The sequence below is a fragment of the Carcharodon carcharias genome, chromosome 12 (genome assembly GCF_017639515.1).
Source record: "Carcharodon carcharias isolate sCarCar2 chromosome 12, sCarCar2.pri, whole genome shotgun sequence".
NCBI lineage: Eukaryota > Metazoa > Chordata > Chondrichthyes > Lamniformes > Lamnidae > Carcharodon > Carcharodon carcharias.
The window spans coordinates 138,299,016-138,322,947 of NC_054478.1; the positions used below are offsets into that span (position 1 = coordinate 138,299,016).

At 43.3% G+C, this 23,932-nt stretch overlaps 1 protein-coding gene across 6 annotated transcripts in view; it reads left to right on the forward strand.

Annotated features, from left to right (window-relative positions):
• The window catches only part of agap1 (ArfGAP with GTPase domain, ankyrin repeat and PH domain 1), a 689,020-nt gene that overhangs the window by 497,314 nt on the left and 167,774 nt on the right, over nt 1-23,932 (forward strand). For 3 of the 6 annotated variants that reach the window (XM_041200794.1, XM_041200790.1, XM_041200792.1), the window contains 2 exons: nt 5,753-5,914; nt 17,992-18,006. In XM_041200794.1, the coding sequence (XP_041056728.1) occupies nt 5,753-5,914; nt 17,992-18,006 (177 nt within the window). Of the gene's footprint in view, nt 1-5,752; nt 5,915-17,991; nt 18,007-22,881; nt 22,959-23,932 lie in introns of all 6 variants that reach the window. The other 3 variants (XM_041200795.1, XM_041200791.1, XM_041200793.1) reach the window with 2 other exon arrangements.

Genomic DNA, 23,932 nt, shown 5'->3' on the forward strand with positions numbered 1-23,932 from the left:
AGAGATGGGGCAAGTAATGGCAAAAATCAAGCATTGCTGATGCCTGCCAAACTCACCTTCAATCCACCCAAAAACCAAGCACAGAGGTCACTCGAATCAGGGTCATAGAATTTATAAGAATGCTATAGTACAGAAACAGGCCACTCAGCCCATCAAATCTCTGCCAGTACTTTTCCCCTTGATCCACCTATCCAAAACCCACTTCCCTGCTCACCTTCAACACTTCAAAATTTCTCTTCTCCAAACAACTATCAATTTCCCTTTTAGAAGAATTGAGGGATTTATTTGCCTCAGCATGTTCCACACATTAACTACCCTCGTTCCAAAGACATTTTGTTCCCCTGTGTACTTCTTGTGATTATTTAAAATTTCTGTGTCTCATTGTCATCTCACTGATCTGCTGAAGAAAATCTGCCACCATTTACCTTCTCATAGCCTCTCATAACTTCCCATCCTCTCTCAACTTTCATTTATGAGGAGACGGTGATGTATTGGCAATGCCCCTGGACTAATAATCCAGTGGCCCAGGCTAACACTCTGGGAACACGTGTTCAGATCCCATCACGGCAGCTGGTGGAATTTAAATTCAATTAATAAATCTGGAATATAAAGCTAGTCTCAATAATGGTGACCATAACAACTATCATCGATCGTTGTAAAAACCCATCTGGTTCACAAATGTCCTTTAGGGAAGGAAGTCTTACCCAATCTGACCTATATGTGACTCCAGAACCACAGCAATGCTGTTGACTCTTAACTGCCCACTAAATGGCTGAGCAAGCCACTCAGTTTAAGGTGCAGTGAGGGATGGACAACAAATGCTGGTCTTGCCCACATCCCATGAAAAACTTTAAAAAACTGACATTCTTCAGGATCTGCTATAGGGCACCCCTTAACCTTCCCCGTTATAGTGAATAAAACCTTACTGTTCCAAATATTCAGACCAGTTATCCCATGTCCTAAGTAACAATTATGTGACTGCATGCTATTTTTTCCCAGTGCTTTTATAGTCCTCCCTTAATGAAGTCCCCCAGATACTATATGCTAATCCAACTAGGTCTAATCTAAATCTCCTTGGTTTTATAACCTATACCTCTAGCTAAAAACCAAGGATTCTACATAGTATACAATATATGCAGCACACAAATAGGCCATATTATGCTAGTCAATGCTAGTGTTTAAGCGCCACTTGAGCATCCTCTCACTTTACTTCATTTCACCCTGACAGCATATCCTTCTATTCCTTTCCCCCTCATTTGCTTATCCAGCTTCCTTTTAAATGTATCTATACTATTTGCCTCCACTCAATGTATCAAATAGTTCCCCATTCTAACCCCTCTCTGTGTAAATAAATTTCTCCTGAATTCTCTATTGGATTTATTGGTCTTATATTTGTCCCTATGCTCTATTTATTTAAGCCCCCTAGTTTTGGTCTCCCCAACAAGTTCAAACATCCTCTCTATGTCTACCTTATTATTTTAAGGACCTCTATCAGGTTCCCCTCAGTCTTCTCTTGCAGTATCTGCTTGCATCATAAAGCCATCAATTTGTCAAAAATACATTTTTTCCATTAACACTTAAGTTTGTGCTATCCTTTTACACATTTATCTTCTCTTTGTTCCTCTGCTCCCGAATGTCTTGATTCATGCTGACATGAGATTTTATGGACACCAACTGCCTTCTTGGTAGCTTGCTATGCTTCTTGTTTGAGCCTAGCCAGGCTAATGTGAGAGTGGAGGGGCATTGAGCACAGCCAAGAGTGCTGATATCCTCCAATAAAAGTGATGTGCGCATTTTCCATCAGGGATTACTGGAATCCTATCCCAGGGACATTGAGTATAACTGTAGTGTTCTCCCCTACAATGCACAGATCACGAGTTGAACCAGGTACCGCTCAGTATTACACCAAGCCATTCATTAACCCAGTGAGCTGTGTAATTTTGGCTAATGAGATTGTGGTGTTTGATGCCAGGTGCCTCATTGTTCTGCCCACAAATTGAATGCTGGCGTTGACAATCAAGTCTAAAATTAAGTCAGGAACAGCTCCCTCAAATAACTGGAACCTGGCTGTAACACTCCTGATCAAAACCAGGGGAGTAAGAAACTGATCCAACGTGTATTTGATAAATGATGTCTTTGGCAGTTGTGAGCATAGCCCTCTCCTGTTATAAAGCCCCCCCACCGCACCCGCCCCCACCCCTGGAAGGAGCTTTTGGGGTGGGGGGGTGGGGTAGTATTTAGTCGCTGTGCAGGCATGCTCCTGGTCTACTGCAAATTAAAATCCATTTGCAAACAGCAGTGTGCTCCCCTGTGTAGGTACCATTCGTAGATGATGCAAATGGATCAGCACATCATTAGCCGCCTGCTGTCATTTAACCCATTCCAGCCCTCAGCTCAGCTGTTGGAGAAGCAAACAGAGTGGGAGAAAATTAAAGGTGCCATCCACCAGTCTAGACTGGGAGGAGGAGATTAATGCACTGGTTACATTTTCTATATATGTACACAGAATGTGTGAAATTCATTTGTTTTACCCAGTTTTCTTTTACAACAAAAAATGCATTTATATAGTGCCCTTATCATAATAAAAAAAATGCCAAAGGTGTTTTACAAGAACATAAATTAGATATAATTTTACACTGAGCCACATAAGGAAATATTAGATAGGTGAACAAAAACTTGGTCCATGAGCTAGGTTTTAAGGAGCATCTTAAAGGGGGAGAGAGAAATCTTGGAGGGTGGTAGGGCTGGAGGAGCCAGTGTGCACATTCCACATAGCTTGAGCAGAAAATGGAGTGAACTTGTGAGTTAGCTGGTCTTAGTGAGAGTTATGATGAAGGCAATGAAATCACTCTCAGCATGCTGGATTATGAAGGAGGGGAATCTGTGCTGGGTTTTCCAATTCTCACATCTGGCCAGAGACCTTATTGGATTTTATGTATGTGGGCCTCTGGTGAAAATGAGATTTAGATTATCTGTGATGCCTGTGGTTTGGCAAAATAATCTGTCCAAAAGCAGATTGGGCACAAGGACAGGGCCAAGAGGGTAACTGGTGCCAGTGGAATCAGTCAGCAAAAAATGGAAGAGAATGGGGAAAAGATATGAGTCAACCAATGATTTGATCAGTGGCCTGCTTTATGAAGAGCTGAAAAATCACCATATACCTGACAAAACTGTAGGCATGTTTTCATGAATTTTAGAAAGGTAATTAACATCTGGAGATTTATTATAAAGTTGGCTTATTCTTCCTTTAGAAAGAGTGCATTGAAGCACATTCTCCTACAGGTTGAGAAGTCTTGTTTGAATGCACTCCAGTGCTTTCTTCATCTCTTCTAAATGTACAAGGATGTACCTGAACCTTGAATTTCAGTGTGCTGGGCAGTTTAGAGCAATTAGGATAAAATGTTAACATTTAAAGCTGAGATCACAATTCAGTGCATTTGGAATCGGGCGATATGTGAGTGGATTTGTTACTATGTTCTTAATCCATGCTCTGAACAATCCACAATTCTGATTTGTGTTGCTGTTTACACCCCAATTTGCTGCGAAGTGTGTCAGCAAGAAAATACAAGTTCAGGTAACAGCACCACGCATCCCTCTCTGGGATGTGAAGAGCCTGGAAAAGATTGGGATTTAATAGAGGTGCTCAAAACTGTGAGGAATTTTGTTAGAGTGCACGTGGACAAACTGTTTCCACTGGAGGGAGATGGTTAGTAACCAGAAGGCATAACTTTATGATAATTGGAAAAAGAACGGGGAGGAAGGCGGGGGGGGGTGGTGGGGGGGTACAGATTTTTGTATGCATCCTTTGAGATATGTGTGTCGCTGGCAAGGCCAGCAATTATTGTCCATCCCTAATTGTCCTTAAGAAGGTGGTGGTGAGCCACCTTCTAGAACTGCTGCAATCCATGTGGTGTAGGTACACCCACAGTGCTGTTAGGGAGGGAGTTCCAGGATTTTGATCCAATGACAGTGAAGGAACAGCGATATATTTCCAAGTCAGAGTGGCCTTTGAGGAATAGTTTTTGTGCTGTGAGGAAGGAGAAATATTTTTACACAGTGAGTTGTGTGATCTGGAACGCACTGTCTGAAAGGTGGGTAGAAAGCAAATTCATAAAGTTTCTATGAAACTTACAGCACTGAAGGCTAATCAGCCCACTGCATCAGTGCTGACTCTTTGACAGAACTATCTAATTAGTCCTTTGCTCTTTCCCCATAGCCATGCAAATGTTTCCTTTTCAAGTATATAAGTAATTCTCTTTATGAATTTTAATCGCTCCACCATTGGTGGTCTGGTCTTCAGCTGTCAAGGCTTTAAACGCTGGAATTCCCTCCTTAAAGCTCTCTTTCCTCCTTTAAGACACTCCTTCAAACCTATCTCTTTGACAAAACATTTGGACAACTTTTTTAATGTCTCCTTATGTGGCTTGAGGTTGTTCCTGTGAAGTGCCTTGGGGCATTTTACTTTATTAAAGGCACTATATAAATTCACGCTGCTGCATGTTCATTTGTTACAATAAAGTTATTTTCATCATTACACAGGGAAGCCGAATGATGCAGAAATCACCAAAGCCAGTACTCTTATATTAATTTTACAGGGGAGAGGGCGGGGGGGGGAGGGGGAGGGTGGAGAAGAGGGGGGGGGGTGAGGGTGGGGAAGAGGGGGTGAGGGTGGGGAAGAGGGGGTGAGGGTGCAAAGGGGAGGGGAAGGCAGAGGGAAGAATGGGAGGGGGAGAAGGGAAGGGAGAAAAGGGGGAGAGGAAAGGGAGGGGGAAAGTGTTGGGGGAGGGGGGATGAGGGGGAGTGGGGGATGAGGGGGAGGGGGGATGAGGGGGAGGGGGGAGGGGACGAGGAGAGACTGGAAGATAGCAGATTGGAAATTTTACTCCATTTGAACAAAGGAATGTTCCTCCTTTCCTACCTTTGTTAAACACCTTCCCTTAGTCCTGCACAAACAGGGATAATATTCCTTGATTCAGCCTGTCTAGCAACATCATAGTTGTATTCAGAAACAATGTTCACTCACAATGTTGCTACATATAACCACCTGAGTGATTCTCTCTCCAGCCCACAATGTGATACCTGGGCTCCAAAGCTATCTTGTTCTGGCTTCAACCAATCTTTTAGAGAATTTTGTTTTGGTATTAGCGCTGTGTAAATATTTCTCTGTTGTACCAGCTCCATTCCCCTGTATTAGTATCATGTATTATATTGCTTTAAAAAAAGGGGTATATACAAAATGAGCTCTATGAATTCCAGCGTTTAAAGCCTTGACAGCTGAAGACCAGGCCACCAATGGTGGAGCGATTAAAACTGAGGATGTGCAAGAGGCCAGAATTGGTGGAGTGCAGAGATCTCAAGGCTGTGGGGCTGGAGGATGTTACAGAGATGGCGGGGTTGTGCGAGGGGAGGGAGGTCTTGGAAAGACTTGCGACCAAGGTTGAGGATATTAGGATTGGTGAGTTGCTGGGGTCTAGGAGCTAGTGTTAGTCCGTGATCACAGGTGATGAGTGAATGCGATTTGGTGTGAGTTAGGAACCGGGCAGCAGAGTTTTGGATAAGCTGAAGTTTAGAGAGGGTAAATGCTGAGCCTTTCTGCTGTTCTGTCCTCTCCCACACTGAGCATAATGCTGCTGTTGAATAGTGGTGTGCCAGTAACAGAACGGTATAACAGTAGACAGTATATAGTCTTGCACTATATCAGAGAATGTTCCCACTGATTCAGTGACTGAGCACCTCTTTTTCCCAACCTCAGGTAACGTGACCCCTACAGGCTCAACAACACAGATGGCGAGTGGAATCAGCCTGGTCTCCTTCAACAGCCGCCCCGAGGGCATGCACCAACGCTCATACTCCGTCTCCAGTGCTGACCAGTGGAGTGAAGCCACAGTGATCGCCAACTCTGGCATCAGCAGTGGTAAGCGACATAATCTGGCTTGAAAAAAGTTTGCTCCTGGTTGTCTGGAAGGGAGTGAGAGACTTGACCATAAAGGCCAGACCTTTATGATGGTGGAGTCAGCTCTAAAATGTAGTATTGAAACCGTGTGTATGTGATACCGGATGCAATTTGCCAAGCCTACTGGATTTTTAACTTGCTGTATTTGTGAAGTGTAATGTTGAGCATGCGTGAAACACAATTGTTGTTCACAATTCAAATGAACATTCAGCGACATAACTATAAATTCCGTCCTTCCAGAATTGACTGATGTTTGAAGAGACCATTTTGTACTATATGCAACCCCAAAATGAAGCAGCAGGGCTTATAGCTGTAATGCTAGTGGTGAGAGTGGCAGGGGGCAATCTAAATTAGAAGTACAGCACAGCATTCGGATTTATTGTTGGCAGGACGGTTTTTTCCAATCGTGAAATCATACAGCACATTCAACCTATCACGCCTGTGCCATCTGTTTGAAAGTGCTGTGCAATTAGTCCCACTACCCTGCTTCTTCCCCATAGTCCTCCAGATTTCCCCCAATCAAGTATTCATCCAATTTCCTTCTGAATGTTACGATTGAATCTGCTTTCACCGCCCTTTAAGGTAGCCCCTGTCCAGATCTAATCTTGCTACGTTTAAAATATAATCCTCCTCTCTCTCTCTCCTGATGCTTTTGCCAGTTACCACAGATATACCCAGTGACAGTGTGAGATAGGATTACCATGTGAAGATTAGGTTTATGGTTTGCAAAAGAGACTTTGGTGACGCGGTTGAGAGCAAGTTTTCTTTAGATATATCAATTTTCCAGACGTCCAGAACATAAGGAAATCCTGATTTTCCTCACCTTTACGCATGGGTCTTGATTGAGAAGTAGTGTACTGTTTAATAATGCACATTTGCCTGGTTATTGTATTAGTGTGCTGCTGCAAAGTACAGAGGAGGAAACATATCCACCACCTTGTTTATCTCTGTGCGTATGATCTATTTGATGAAACTCATGCCTTGGACATTCAGGAACTTAGATAAGATAACAAAATTTGCAGCATTTTGATCAGCTTTGCCAATTAAAAAATAGTCTCTTAGAAAATATTGGAAACAAATTATTGTTGCAAATCTGTTCTCTCTGTTGATAGGAAATTTATTTTAAAAATTGTTCTTCAATTTTTTAGGTTAATCAGCCCCTCTGCGTATCAGCTGGGGAGCACTTTCACCCCTGAGTAACAAGGCAGTGGGTTCAAGTCCCATTCCACTGACTTGACCACAAAATCAAGGCCGGTGCTCCAGTGCAGTACTGAAGGAGTGCTGCACTGTCGGAGGTGCCGCCTTTCAGATGAGCCATTAAGCAGAGGCCCTGTTTGCTGTCTCAGGTGGACATAAAAGATCCCATGACACTATTTTGAAGAAGAGCAGAGGAGGTCTCCATGTTGTCATGGCAAATATTTATACCTCAGTCAGCATCACAGAAACAGATTATTCGGTTATTACCAAATGCTGATCATGAGAGCTTGCTGTGCACAAATTGGCTGCCACATTTTGTAAATACAACAGTGACTGCATTTCAAAACACACTTCATTGGCTGCGAAGTGCTTTGGCACATCCTGAGGTGGTGACAGGTGCTATAGAAATGTAAACATTTTTCCTTTTCTCTGGAGTGACAATATTGTGCGATAGAACTCCGTCTCTCCCCACCACACACACCCCCAGTCCTTCCCCTTCCCTCTCTTTCCTTTACCAAACACTTGGTATGTCCTGCTTACAACCAATGCCACATTGCCATTTCTCACACCAAGCATCCAAGGCTTCTCGAATTAAAACACTAATTTGGACCTGCTCGGTTAAAACTATCCCAACTTCCTTCCCTTGAGACTTTTTTAACCGTCAAGAGGGAGAAATGGAGTAGCTCTCCTTTCAGTGAATCTCAGCTTAATGCAAACAAGAGAGAGCAATGGACAGTATTTGGCCCCAGTGCTTCCACTCCTTCCTGTATCCTTTCCATGCATGCTTATAACCCCCCCCACCCCATTCATCTGATGCTTTCAATGTCTTGCTAAGTTGGTTGTATGTGAGTCCATATAAGGACCATCAGCAGGAGTGGAGGGGATCATGCTGGCCTAATACTCTCAACAACTGACAAACCTACACATTTTCCAACAAAAGGTCCCCTCCAAACTGGCCCGTTGCTGGCGATTGTGGTCCCACGGTTTCACAGGATGAATCTGTGGTTTACTGTTTCAGATTTATTTGGGGAATTGAGGTGTATTGATGTGGCTGAACCATCCATCATTCATCCAACCAGCTGCCAATGTCAGTTGGATCATTGGTGTTTTCACAACAATGAATTAATAATGGTAATATAATTACTGCATCTTTCAAAGAAAGTAACTGCTTACTCAGGTATTTTTACAATCAGTGCGTTTGTATTTCTGTTTCACTGGGTGTGTTTTTTTTCTGCTCTCCATGCAAACTGAATTGCTGGGCTGGATCTTCCGATGCCCGTAGCACTGAATGTCGCCACTGTTGTGCATCAGGACCCTTCGAAAATCCTGACCCGCACATGACAGTAATTGCCCAGGAAGTTTAAACTTCCAATGGACAGATTTATGCTGCCTGGGCCCCTCCCAAAATGATTCCAAGGCTGACCTCTGTATTGTCCCACTGTTAATTTCTGTCATAGGTCATTGATTAACAGTGGAGCCTGGCCCACCAGCAACCGCCATACACCCCTTCCTCACCACCAACCGCCATGCACCTATCCCCCCCAACACCCCCCAACCCTGTCCCCCAATGAACTACCCACTCATCCTCCACCAACTCAGCTCCTTGCCCAGGCCCTCACCTTCCCTCCCTCAGACCTCCCTAGATCTTGCTCATGGTCTAATTAAATGGCAGAAGAGGATTGAGTGGCTTAATGACCTACTCCTGCTCCTATGATCCTTTAATCGAAACACTATAGGATCAAAATTGATCAGAATTGTCTACTTAACACCCTTGCTGTGCTCCGAGAGTCATAGCTATTGTTGTAACTTTTGCTGATAGATAAATTTGTGTGCCGAGCAGGGGCGTTCATTGCGGTGATCCAATTATTCTTAGCATTTCCTGTGAAATAGGAGCATAGAAAGAGCATTACTTGTCACTGGCAACTGAAATCATGGGGTGAAAATCCATGTGTAAAATGGGTTGAGGGGAGAATAAGAAGTGGTCTGTGCCTTCATCCCATATTGATTCCAATAAGTAAGGACTGGTGAGCCTGTAATACTGATACTGGGCAAGGCTTTTCTGGCTTTATATCAAACTGAAAGAGAAATTACGTATTGATGTTGCATATACTTTCATTTTGGTTTAATTGGAAAGAATGTGAAGGAAAGCCACTAATATGTTTCTAAAGGAAATGCATTTATCAGTCATTGGAAGTGTCAGCAGCTTAAAAAATATACATTTGTGTTACTGAATTATTGAACACAGATCAAGCTCATTGACTGCAGATGAATTTACATTCTGGTAGTTACAAAGCTACTGTAACCTCCAGCCGTAACCAGTTTAATTTGTTCATCGTGCAAGGAACCATGGATATAGCAGGCAGTCTGTAAAAGAAAGGGGCGTTTATACTGCTTGCAGAATGCCTATAGAGTGCAGTACAGGACCAGAGATATACTGTCAGCTTCTGCGTTGCAGGTACACCCTCTCAAAACCAGCTGTCTAAAAAATAGAGTTGTCCAAAAACCAGACATACTTAGAATGTGCCATGCATATTTTTTTGTTTTATTTCACTCAATTAAAATTAACTTACCTGGACAACTCAGCTCAGTGCTCTTGTTACCCTTCGCTGCACGCACACTGGTCTATTCCAACCGATCCTTGACCCCACCTGACTTGGATTGTCCCAAAGCGCCTGACCTGAAATCCGGCAAAATCTGAAATTTGCCATCCCGAGACTGCCTGTTTTGAGAGACTGTATCTGTGCTATCACCCTAGCAACAAATGGAAATCTATACGCATGCAGAACTTGGTTCCTAACACGTTAATAATAATATCATTATTTGGAGAACTTAATGGAGTTGCTTTGACTCTCTCCTAACACTGTATAAAATTAACTTCACAAATTTCCCATATGGTCCAGGATTGGAGGGGGTGGGGGTCTAGATAAACTGAGGCTTGCATTAAAAATTTTGGCAAAGAAAAAATGGAGTCTCTTGTATTCAAAAAGTCCACTAAGCTAGGTTAGCACCCGAGTTCAAATAAATTCATGAAGCCATTGAGAAGTGGGATTGTCAGTCGAAAGCAACCTCCATAATATGTAAATACTGTACTTAAAATATATAAAGATTGACGCTGAATGGAATCAGTTTGAACACAGGCTGAGATAAACACAGGGACAGGGGAGGTATAGCTCAAAGCCATAAAGCGATGAAGATTTTCCTTTTTACAAGGTCACTTTTTAAGGGATGTATTATTTGCCTCTGCTCTTTTGATACTGTTGGCATCTTGGTTTTGTGTTGGCAATTGGTATCCCCGGTAATCAGTGGGATGATTTCAAGGCGGGAACTTAAGCATTTAGCCGCACTAACAGCTACTAGCAGGGGAAATGTTTCTCAGATCTCATGGCAGCCTGACACAGTTTAAAAAAATACTGTGTCTTCATTAGTGTCTGGGAGCCTTTGAGTAGCTCCCAGATTTAGTCGACATTTTGTACACTGGGGCTTTTTAACTGTCCTTATTAACCAGCTATTGGGGATCCCCTGGGTCTTGGACATTTAAAGAGGTGCCTTGTATCATTAGATAGATTGCACTGTAGGAGACAGAGCAGGGGAGTAAGAGGTGCTAGTTAAACTGTGAGAAAATGGGGCCAAGAGCTAAGCTCCTGCCTCCAGTAACTGCTGGAGTAGATTTATCACAAGTCGCTTCGATCCAAGGCTCAGGCTCCGATACACGTTCAACTGTTTATCATGCTAATGGTGTCACACAGACTGAGCGCATCAACTTATAACAATTTCCGAAAGAGATTTTGCTTCGTCCCTAAGTGAACAAGCAGTTTGATTTCATCGTGCAGTGTTTAACAGCTACAGCCAGCGATACTTGTCTGTTGATTTTCCTGCAACCATTATGGTTATAGTCACATTTAGTCTTTAATGATCTGGATGAAGCAGTAATGATGGATTGTTCTTATGTGACAAGGCTGAGAGAGATTGAGTTTAATCTTCAGTTATTATTTCCAGTCTCTGATAGCTCCATATGCAGTAAATTGTGCTTATAGGACTGTAGTCACTGGTGAACTTCAGTACCCCTTATCTCATTCATAGATGCATATAAAGGGGAAGCCAGATAAATATAGAAGGGAGAAAGGAATAGAAGGCATGCTGATAGAGCTCGATGAAGTAGCATGAGAGGAGGCTTTTGTGGAGCATAAACACTGGTATAGACCTGTTGGGCCAAATGGGCTATTTTGGCATTGTAAGTAATCCATTCCGAGGGAGGCTGTGGGTTGAGATCACAGTTATACTCTCACCAACAACCTCCCATCGCTGCCCACCATGTTGTGCTCTAGAAATGAGATGTTGTAATGTGTTTCCATTAAGGTTCGAATAGATGTTGCAGCAGATGGAACTGGAACTGCTTCCAGCCGAATGCTTTGATTATTCACCAACCATTATTCCAGCACAAGGCACAAGTAAGGCTCACCTCTTCACCTTGGTGGGAGGGGTGTGTGTGGGGTAGAGGAAGTCACTGCAGCGAAGGGTTTCCAATCCTCCCGGATTGCCCTGGAGTCTCCAGGAATTACAGACTAATCTTCAGGACACCACTGCAAGCAATCCCAGGAGAAACATCAGAGAGCTGTTAAAAATTGTGGGGGTTTCCCCCATTTTCTTAGAACACTTCTGTTTGTGTAATTTGTTTTTAAGCTAACAAAGAGAAAAAGAAATGGCTGTTTGGCTGATAGTCAAGAAACATCCAATCTGTATAATGAAGAGTTTATTCACATTCCAATTGGCTGTAGGAAGACAAGGCATTGCGAGGATTAGCCAACCAATGGCAGAAGTGTTGGGGAGGGGCACCATAAGGATGGGCATGTTGGTTGACCAATGGCAAGAGTGTTGAAATGGGGTGATTGGAGGCTGGAAGTCAGGTGAAGACACCTCCAGGACCGTGTCCAACCAGAGTTGACAACCTTATTGCACCTGTTTTAATTGCCCACTTAGTTTCCAGCCCTTAGATATGTCTTAATAGCTTACACATGGTCAGAGTTATGCTATAGAGCAGAGCTTTCCAAACCTTTTCTTGGTGTGACCCCATTTTAATGCCCCACATGACACCCAGAGTGAAAGTTTGGAGGGTATGGGAATTGTTGAGTGCAGGGGGAGGAGGGAAGTGGCCTTCATCTGCTAAGTGCGGGCGTGGTCATGGTAGGGAAAGGGGTGGGGGTCAATGGAGCTTGGTAGGAAGTGTTTAAATTGCAGGGATTTCTTTTTTTAAAAAACACCTCGCTTGACAGGCATTTTTTGCAGCACCAATCAGGCCTCAAAGATCTGTCCGTTAGGCCAAACCCACCATTACAAAAAGTACACAAGAATTTAAAGGAACTTCACAGCTGTTAGCATTCAGTCAGAGCTCCACAGTAGCCATTTCTGCCTTGAAATTTGTAACCCCAAAACCTTATCTTGTGACCCCACTGGGGGTCACAACCCCCAGTTTTGAAGGCCCTACTGTAGAGGACATCAACAGTGCAGGGCAATTTCCTTCAACACAAAAATGTAATTAAACTTTTTTGCAATAATAGTCAGGACAGTGGGCTACCTGCTTGCTTTGCACTTGTGTTTAAATTTCCATTTTTTTTGACCACTTAATTTAGTAGAGGTCCATGAATGAAGGTATAAAATAGAACATGCAATCTGCAACTTCAGTAGTCTGTTCATACAATGTGCCCAGCAAAGATTATCATTTGAGAACCTGATTACATCTCATCACAACCTTGCGATCTTCTGGCCACAGTAGTTGAGAGGCTGCAACTTCCTCCGTGGAGGAGAGGTATGTTAATGCCTGGTCTTCAATTGGAGCAAATGATACTGGCACATAGTTACTGTGCGCTCACATGCAGCAAATGCTGAAAAGGGCAAGATTGGACAGTTCACCTCTTCTAGCCTGTGAATCACTAGCAAGGCCCATCCATAATTGCCCTCAGGAAGGTGGGGGTAAGCCACCTTCTTGAACCACTGCAGTCCATGTGGTGTAGGTACTCCCACAGTGCTGTTAGGGAGGCATTTTGACTTAATGACACTGAAGAAACAGCAATATAGTTCCAAGTCAGGATGGTGTGTGATTTGGAGAGGAACTTGCAGGTCGTGCTCTCATGCATCTGCTGCCCTTGTTCGTCTTGGTGGTAGAGTTCACAGGTTTGGATGGTACTGTTGAAGGAGGCTTGATGAGTTTCTGCAATGTATCTTGTAGATGATGCACACTTTTGTTACATTACGGCAGTGGCGGAGGGATTGAATGTTTAATAGCATGCTGATTAAGCAAGCTGCTTTATCCTGGTTGATGTCGAGTTTCTTGAGTGTTGTTGGAGCTGTACTTATCCAGGCAAGTGTATTCCATCATGCCCCTGACCTGGAGATGGCGGACATGCTTTGGGGAATCAGGAGGTACTCGCTGCAGAATTCCCAGTCTCTGACCTGCTCTTGTAGCCACAGTATTTACATAGATGGCCCAGTTAAGTTTCTGGTCAATGGTAACCCCCAGGATTGGATGTTGATGGTAGGGGATGGTAGGCAATGGCATTGAACGTAAAGGAGAAGTAGTTGGGTTCTCCCTTGTTGTTTGGTTATTGCCTGGCACTTGTGTGGCACGAATGTTACTTGATTTGCATCGCTTCACTGTTCCCTTTATATATAGAAAGAATTTGCATTTCTGTTGTGCCATTCGCAACTTCAGATGTCCAAAAATATTTTAGAACCAATGAAGTATTTTTTGAAGTGTAATCACTGTTGTAATGTAGGAAATGCAGCAACCGAATTGTGCACAGCAAACTCCCACAAATAGCAATGTGATAATGACCAGACAATCAGTTTTAGTGATATTAGTTGAGAAAGATAGAAAGACTTGCATTTATATAGCCTCTTTCATGATCACCGGATATCTCAGAGCACTTTACAGCTGTTTTAAGTACTTTTTTGAATTGCAGTCACTGTTGTAATGTTGGAAACACAGCAGCCAATTTACACACAACAAGCTCCCACAAACAGCAATGTGAAGATGACCAAATAATCTGTTCTAGTGATGTTGGCTGAGGGACAAATTTTGGTCTGGATCCTGAGGATAGTTCCCTGGCTCTTATTCAAAATAGTGCCATGGAATGTTTAACATCTATCTGAGAGGGCAGACTGGTCATCGGTCTAATATCTCATCTGAAAGATGGCACCTCTAACAATGCAGCACTCCCTCAGTACTGCACTGGATTGTCAGCCTTCATTCTTATGCTGAAGACCCAGAGGAGGACTTGAACCCACAACCTGCTGACTCAGAGTGCTACCAACTGAGCCATGACTGACCTCGAATATGTGCTCCGGGCTCTGGAGTAGTTTATGAACCAAGGACCTACTGACTCAGAGGCAAGAGCGCTAACACTCAGCTACGGCTGCTACTTAATATGCAGACACTGGCATTATTTTATTTGGCTGTAAAACGTTTTGGGATGTCCTGAAGTCCTGAAAGGCACTGTAGAAATAGAAGTCTTTGTTTTGGTCAAGCTCTGTGGGCGTATCTTTGGCTGGGTGGGGGATGCTGATGACCTGGAGATGCAAACAATTTGAAGCAAGAATTATTTTTATAATTTAAATAAACATATGGTGTACTCTTGTCCAGAGCAGATAATTTTTCCAATTTCTTTTATATTTTTAAAATATCCCATTGCATATGTATCCTCCATCCCTCCCTCTCTCTCCCGACACTCCAAAACATTAGTAATGCCACAAGATAATCATGGCAGCACCATGCTACCCTAGAAGCGGTAGGAGAGCTGTCTAATAGTCACCCCCAACAGATGCTACATCTTCACAAGCATAACATCAAACAAATTAACAGCAGGAAGGTCAATGTTCCTTTACACCTTGTGCCCCAGGTACACTGATTATGACACGCGATTTGCGCCACTGACTCCCTCCTCTGGTCTCCATGAAAATTGTGCCGCCATTATGGATGTGTGTGTTAGTGCAACAATAATTCTCTCTTTAACAAGTACAGAAACAAAACTGCTAGTATTAATTTCAGAGTCCTGCGTACAGTCTTGGCAGGAACAGTGCTGGTGTTTCAGCTAGCTGTCTGGATTGGAGGGTTTATCTCAGCTCCGGTTTTCAAGATATTTTTTCCTCCTCTAGTTATCTTCCATGTCTACTTTTTCTCTGCTTCCCTCATTTCTGGCAATCGATCAATTGGTTGATTCAGATATTCAAGCAGCAATCTAGGCTGTTTATGCCCTCACCAAACCTGCTCAGGCACCAGGCAGAGATGGACAATTTTCTTCAGCTCTTAAAAGGATCCTGTTACAGGGAAAATCTTGGCCAGGTGAAGTATCACATACAACTTTTTTTTAACTAGGCCCATGAACGAGATGCCATGGCAGCATGATCAAAATTTTGACGATGTTGTCAAATTGCCATTCAAATCAAATTAGTTTCTTTTTCCTTCTTCTAATTCCACATGTCCCCTCCCCCTCACCCCCACCCCCAGACTGACTTTGGGCCTACTCCTGCCATTTCTAGAACTGCCATTGAATACGACCTCCTGGGGCATGAATGGTAGCCCCTGGCCAGCAAGTCACATCCTGGTGAAACAGGAGTGCCAATTCCACCTGGTCCTCTCCCATCAGGTTTCTGCTGGCACTGGTCTGCACACAAACCGATTTCTAGGCCATTTGCCTTTAGTGTCTTGCCCAAGATGTCCATCCTTCATGAGTTCCATCGGTTCTGGTGGTCCTTCTGATAGAGGTTTTTTTTTGTGTGGGAGTTTAAACCAGAGCTGGCCAAATATTCTGACCACAGGACTCACACTAAAACTCCAAATGTATTTTCCTAAATGATGCTCACCCAATGGGATATTTTGAAAATATAGAACAAAAATTGGAAATATTGTTGATTCTGGGCACCAATACCTTTTGATATTTAAATTTAAAAATTATTCCTACTTCAAGGTATTAATTTTCTCTGTTCCTCTAGCTCCTGCCCGAACCCAACTACGCAACATATTTTGACTTAAAGAATGACTTGCATTTCTACAGTGCCTTTCACAACCTCCAGACATCCAAAAGTGGTTTTTTTTAAAGCCAAATAAAATAATACCAGCATTTACAAATTAAGTCATACCCATGGTTCAATGGTAGCACTATCACCTCTGAGTCCCACTCAAGTCCCACTCCAGAAACATGAACTCACAGTCTAGACTGATGCTTTTGCACTGTTCTGAGGGAGTGCTGCACTGTTGGAGGTGCCATCTTTTGGATCAGATGTTAAACCAAGACCCCTGTCTGCCTCAGGTGGATGTAAAAGATCCCATGGCACTAGTTGGAAATTGAGGAGGGTGTCCTGATCCATGTTTTTTCCCCAACCAATACCACTAAAGCAGATTATTTGGTCAGTATCACATTGCTGTTTGTGAGGACCTTGTGTGTGCAAATTGGTTACTGTATTTCCAAATTACAACAGCGGCTACACTTCAAAAACACTCCATTGACTGCAAAGCCTTTTGGGACATTCTGAGGTTGGGAAAGTAGTTATATAAATGTAAATCATTGTTTCTTTCTATGATGTTTGCACATGGCCAGTTTTGATCAATGGCTAGCAATTAGTAATAGATACACTGGCTGATTAATTCATTCCCCTCCGCCCCCATCTCCTTTACACTGTCCCAACTGCGATCTGCTAATCCTGCCCGTACTAAGGAGCAAACCTAGAACCCCTCTCCTGTGTATGGCTCTGTAGCAATTTATTCAATAAACCGGCGTCAGCAGAGCTGCTTACCATGGGGTTGCAGCAGTACTGTAAAACCTTCCTTGGGCTAACTTTAAACAGGAATATTCATACACCAGGCTGATGATTGCAGCAACTGTGCTTCAGACACATTGTGTGCGGTAACAAATATCCGATAACTGCTGTCTGGCAGGGTGGTGCAAGGCAGTAATTCAATCAAGCGCTCTAATGATGACATAAACTGTGAAAATGAATTACTGCCTGAAATTCACTGTCAGCCATATGTCGTTTGTTATATTCTGTAGTCTAGGCTTTAGCATTCAAAGTTGAGAGTCCTTACCATTTTGCACTGGTCATTGTGAGTGCCATCATGGCAGCATGAAGTAAGAGCCTGACCTTGGGCCTGAAGTTGTGTGGCATCACATGACTGCCACCAAGTTTCAAGCATTTCCAAAGAATGTATGTTGCGTAATATATGTGGCTCAAAAATTCTTGTGCCTTTGCAGTGAAAGCCTGCCTGCTATTGATTTGCTTCCACACTGGTAGTAATTAGAAGTGTTATAAATAATTTACATTAGTCTTAAACTGGCTTTATAGGCAACTGGTCTGCTGCCTATTATTTTCTTCAGCTTTCATCCTCATTTGTTTTTCCTTTCAAATTTCTTCTTAGGATGTGGGCACTGCAAGCAAGGCTGGCATTTATTGCCCATTCCTAATGAAAGCAAAAAAAAACCTAACATTTCCATAGCGCCTTTTGCAACCTCGCCCCCTTCCGAAGTTGGTCTGAGAATTTGGTGTAGTGGGCCAACCGAGTGCTTTTGTGTTGGGCTGGAGTCAGGTATAGGCACGACTGGGTAAGGGCACCGAGGTCCCTGATAACCATATACGAAACAAGTTGAGTTTTTAGAATAATCAAAAATCCTCACGATCACTTTAACTGAGAGTGACTTTTACTTTCCAGACTTTTTTAAAACTAAACTCAAATTTGGAATGGGATTTAAACCTGGGTTCTCTAATTCCCTACTCCAGCAATATAACCACTATGCTATTCTTGTCAGTGACTTTGACAGTGACATCAGAACTGTTCTCCATTTTTCTCTTTACAGATGCTGCCAGACCTGGTAAGTATTTGCAACATTTTCTGTTACTATTTTAGATTTCCAGCATCTGCAGTATTTTGCTTTTGCACTGTGCTATTTAACCTTGCTATAAACAATCAATAACATTTTAACATTTGAATGCCAAGTGTATAGGATTTTCATCATGGAACTGAATTGCTAAAAAAAAAGAGATTGGGCTGGATTTTACGGGGCGCCGTGTTCCCTGCATCCCCGTCCCCGACTGAAAAGTAGGCCTGGAGCCTGCCCACAAAAAAGTCAGCTGCGCAGCAGCCATTTTATGCTTGGCTAGGTGTTAATTGGCTCAGGGTGAGGCTTCCGCCCTCATCTGGAAGCTGCCAAGCAATCCGATTGGCCAGTAGCACAGTAGTCGCAGCAGCGCCACGTCTGAGCAGTGGCCACTGCTGGGACTACAGTCAGACCAAAGAAGAGGAGATTATGGAAACTGGATTGAAAGTAAATCCAAGATATCGGCAGGGGTTGGCTGGCAGTCCCAACAAGGGGGATGAGGGAGGTGGGGACTGGGCTTGAGAGGGCAAGAGAGGGAGCATTAAAGGGGGGCATGACCTTGGGGGGATTGCCTCCGATGGGCATAAGGGGACCCCACAAAGGAGTTAACCCCCCACACCCCCACATTGCCTGACACCGGTGGCATAGTAGTAATGTAACTGGACTAGTATTCCAGAGGCCGAAACTAATTATCTGGGGGCACGGGTTCAAACCTCACCATGGCAGCTGGGGGAATTTAAATTCAATTAATAAAATCTGGAATCGAAAGCTAGTCTCAGTAATGGTGACCATGAAACTATCATCAATTGTTGTAAAAACCCATCTGGTTCATTAGTGTCCTTTAGGGAAGGAAATCTGCCGTCCTGACCTGGCCTGGCCTGGCCTACATGTGAGTCCACACCCACAGCAATGTGGTTGACTCTTAACTGCCCTCTGAAATGGCTGAGCAAGTCATTCAGTTCAAGGACAATTGGGGATAGGCAACAAATGCTGGCCTTGCCAGTGATGCCCACATCCCAGAAAGAATAAAGAAAAAAATACTATTGAAGGTGCAAAATGAATTTACAAGAATGATATAATAAGTGGTATTATGACTATCAGACTGAACAGCTTGGGTCTCTCCATCAGAAATGTAGAAGGCTAAGGCGTGATTTAATAGAGGTCTTGAAAATTATGAAGAGGGTAGATAGGGAGAAAATGTTTCCACTTGTGCATGAGGTCCAAATCTCGAGTCCATTAATATAAAGCGGTTAGTAAAAAATTCAGTGGGCAACTCAGGAAAATCTTCTTTATCCAGAGTGCATGTTTAAACCAGTTATTGTAGATTTTATCTTATTCTGTTGCTAATTGCATGGCTGCTTCTGAATCAGCAACTTCTCTTGGTTTATGAAATGAAAACAGAAAGCACTGGAAAAACTCAGCAAGTCTGGCAGCATCTGTGGGGAGAGAAACTGGGTTAACGTTTTGAGTCCAATATGGCTCTCCTTTGAAGAAGGTTTATTATTGTTGGGTTTCTGAATCTGAGGCATTAGGCAAAAGGACAAAGAGGTGTTGACGGTGGTGATATTAGCTAAGAAATGTGCTAATGGTGACATTAAGGGTAGAAAGCAGGACGAGCAAGGTACAGATAGCCCTAGTGGGGGTGGGGTGGGGGGAAGGGATCGAAATAGGCTAAAAGGTAGAGATAAAACAATGAATGGAAATAAATTTTAAAATAATGAAAATAGGTGGGAAAAGAAAAATATATATAAATTATTGGAAAAGGGGGGATCGGAAAGGGGGTGGGATGGAGGAGAGAGTTCATGATCTAAAGTTGTTGAACTCAATATTCAGTCCAGACGGCTGTAAAGTGCCTAGTTGGAAGAAGAGGTGCTGTTCCTCCAGTTTGCGTTGAGCTTCACTGGACCATTGCAGCAGGCCAAGGACAGACATATGGGCATGAGAGCAGGGTGGAGTGTTGAAATGGCAAGCGACAGGGAGATCTGAGTCATGCTTGCGGACAGACCGAAGGTGTTCTGTTACTATCTCTGTTGAAGTTGATTGGGTTCCCTCAAACTGTCCCGCTCAGTAACTCCACTCGTCCAGCAAGCAGTACTAATGACCATGCCTTTTTAATGAGCCTGATTGATCTCTTTTACATCATGTGGACTCGATAACTCCACCAAGTTTGTTTTTTACTACCTCGTCAAGACTTGTTTTAATGAGTGGTTGAAAGCAGACATGAACAAAAGGACACTGAATTCTAGATGTTTCTTTGCAACTAGTTGTTTAAGAAAGTTTGCTGACTGGGACTGTCACTCATTAATGGTTGTCGACTGGCTGTAGTGTTCCAGAATGCGTAATGATCATATCTATGTATAATTCAGACAGAAAGAGTAATTGAGCAAGTGGTTGGTGCAGCTGCAACCTGTGGATAAAGGACCCCATTGTGTTCGAGCCTGAAACAAGACTTGATGGCAACATGTCATTGCGGTTGTCTTTGATTTGAAGCATGCAAGAAATTCAAGGCCCAAAAATTACAGGTTGCAGCTTTTGGAGGTCAAGCTACTTAAAATGCAACAATGTTATTGAACTGATCAAAAGTTTCCCAAGTTTCAGCTTGAGGTATTTGAAACTTTCATTAATGGGGGTGGTAGAGGTGGACATATTGACTTGAATTGTCTCCCAATCTGGAAGCCTGTAGAGGAAAGTGCGTATTACCTTGCCTCCCATTACCCCATTTCCCATATTACTTCAAAATTGCTGGTCAATAGCAACTTAACTGCGCCCAAAATGGTGACTATTACATGGGCTTTTTCCCTATTGGCCACAATATAAACAATGCCAGGCTCTGGGAACCAACAGCATTGTGGCCCTGTACAGATGCAAGACCAAGAATGGAATCTTCCATTCCCGCCAGCAGGGAGAGCAAGATTTGGCAGGAGGCCAAAAATCAGTTCCCATCGGAGGGAAATTAGTTTGGAATCTTGTTCTCCTGACTTTCATGGTGGCTTAAAGGTGGGTCAAGTGCCCTGCGGATCTATGTTGGGAACCCCATTTGCATTTCATGAATGCTCGCTAAAAGGGCAACACATTGGAATTTTGTCCCCCCTTTAAATTCCCATCAGTGGGAATTTAGAATGTTCAGGTTCATGCCTGTACGTAAGTGGCATGCTCTTGGCGAGGTAGAGTTCTCCTGGGACTTTGAGGTCAGTAGAACCTGCTTTTGCCTTCCTTTCACACAGTCACTGAGAGATATCAGCTGCCAGTAGCACAGGCTGCGCCAAGGCTGGGCACAGGAAGGGTGAGACTGAGACAGGACTGGGGGAGGAAGGGAGTCATGGAGCAGAGTGGAAGAGTGAATGGTTGTCTGGGTGCTGTTCAGGTATGGTGCCCAGATGTTGGAACCTATGAGGTAGTAGTGGGGCAGGCTACTTCCTGCCTATCCCACCACAAGATTCAACATGCTACTTACTCATAGATGCATAATTAATACAGCGCAAGATCTTGCAAGTTCAGACACTCCAGCTTTCACTCCCGCCACCGGACTTAGTCTCCAGAACGGAAGATTCCGCCTTTTGGTGTATGCCACTAGCCTCAGTAACTTAAACACAAGAAGTTGGTCCTGTGGGTTTGTCCTCTTAATCACTATTGCATGCCCATTTCATTTGCCAAGCAACATAGCAAAGCACACAGCTCATTATTGCAAAGCAGAATATTGTGTTGTAGACAACAGCAGGTTTTGTATACAAGTCCTTTCTCATCAGGAATAGTTTTGATGTGCAATGGATGATCCTCCCAAATTGGAACATATGACTTAGGATCTGGAGTAGGTCATTCGGCCCTTTGAGCCTGCTCCGTCATTCAATAAGATCAAGGCTGATCTGGTTGTGGTCTCAACCCCACTTTCCCGTCTGCCCCCTATAACCCTTGACTCCTTTGTCTATTAAAAATCTATCCAACTCAGCCTTGAATGAATCAATGACCTAGCCTCCACTGCTTCCTGGAGAAGAGAACTTCACAGACTAACAATCCTTTGTGAGGAAAAAAAATTTCTTCTTCTCCTTCCTAAAAGGGAGACATCTTATTCTTAAACTGTGCCCCCTAGTTTTAGCTTCCCTCACAAGAGGAAACATCCTCCCAGTATCCACCCTATCAAGTCCCCTGATGATCTTTTATGTTTAAATAAGATCACCTCTCATTCTTTAAACTCCAATGGATATAGGCCCAGCCTGTTCAACCTTTATAAGTTAAGTTCTTCACCCAGCAATGAGTCGAATGAACCTTCTCTGAACTACTTTTAATGCAATTATATCTTTTTTCAAATAAGGAGACCAAAACTGTACATAGTACTCCAGATGTGAGACCACTGTACAGTGAGGCCCTGTATAGTTGCAGTAAAACTTCCCTACTTTTATGTTCTATTCCCCTTGCAATAAACATCAACACTTCACTTGCCTTCCTAATCACTTGCTGTATCTGCATACTAACTTATTGTGATTCATGTGCCAAGACACCCAGACCGCTCTGTGCGACCAAGCGCCGCAGTCTTTCTCCATTTAAATAATACACTGCTTTTCTATTCTTCTTGCCAAAATGGACTAGTTCACATTTTCCCACATCATACTCCCATGTGCCAAATTTGTTGCCCACTCTCTTAACTTATCCACATCCCTTTGTAGACTGTACCTCCTCTTGACAACTTACTTGCCTATCTATCTTGGTGTCACTGATATAGATTGTAAATAGTTGAACCCCAGCACTGATCCCTGTTGATTACTAGTTACAGCTTGGCAACCCAAAAAAGACCCATTTATCCATAATCTGTGCTTCCTGTTAGCTAATCAATCCATTCTCCATGCTAATATATTACTCCCTACACCATGTCAGCAAGGGGCGCACGAGGAGACAGGCAACTACATCGGAGTGAGACGAAGACTGAGTGAGTAGCGACCTAGCTTCACATGGTAAGTTCTGATAAGTCCTTTTCAGGTTTTAACTATAGACTAATAATCAAGACCTGACACAGTACTAACCTTCAATTAAGTTAGATTAGCTTGTTAAACAGAGACTGAGAAGCGAATTAGGCTCACGTGGGAATTCGGTGCATGGAGGAAAGAGGTGTGGCATACATAAGAATTACTTTAAATTAATTAAGTGAGTAATTAATTTAAGTTAACTAAATAACATAAGTAACAATGGCAGGACAAATGTTATGTTGCAGCTGTGGAATGTGGGAGCTTTTGGACACCAAGGTGATCCAGGACAAACACATCTGCAGAAAGTGTAAGCAGCTAGAGGAATTCCGGATCAGGATTATTGATCTGGATGCCAAACTGCAAACAGTGTGCAACATAAGGGAGGGGGAGAAATACCTGGATACTTTGTTCCAGAAGACGTTCACACCTCTTAGAATAGGGTCGTCTGTTTTGGTCAACAGTGAAGGACAGGAGGATGTGACCGTCAGTGAGGCAGGTAATGGGACCAAAAAGGCAGTCGTGCAGGAGCCTCAGACTTTGCAGTTGTCAAACAAATTTGAGGTGCTCACAACCTGTGTGGATAAAAGTGAGATCTGCAAGGTGGATGAGCAGGCTGACCGTTGTACAGGAAGCCATTCAAGCAGGGGTAGAAAACAGGAATGTAATGGTAGTAGATGACAGTATAGTGAGGGGGATTGACATTGTTCTCTGCAGCAAAGAGCAAGAGTCCAGAAGGTCGTGTTGCTTGCCCTGTGCCAGGGTTCAAGACATCAGCTCAGGGCTGGAGAGGAACTTGCAGTGGGAGAGGAAGATTCAGTTGTTGTGGTCCATGTAGGTTCTAATGACATAAACAGGACAAGGAAAGAGGTTCTGCATAGTCAATATGAGAAGCTAGGTACCAAATTAAGAGGTAGAACCTCAAAGGTGTTCATTTCATCCACCATTTCCTTGTTATCTACTAT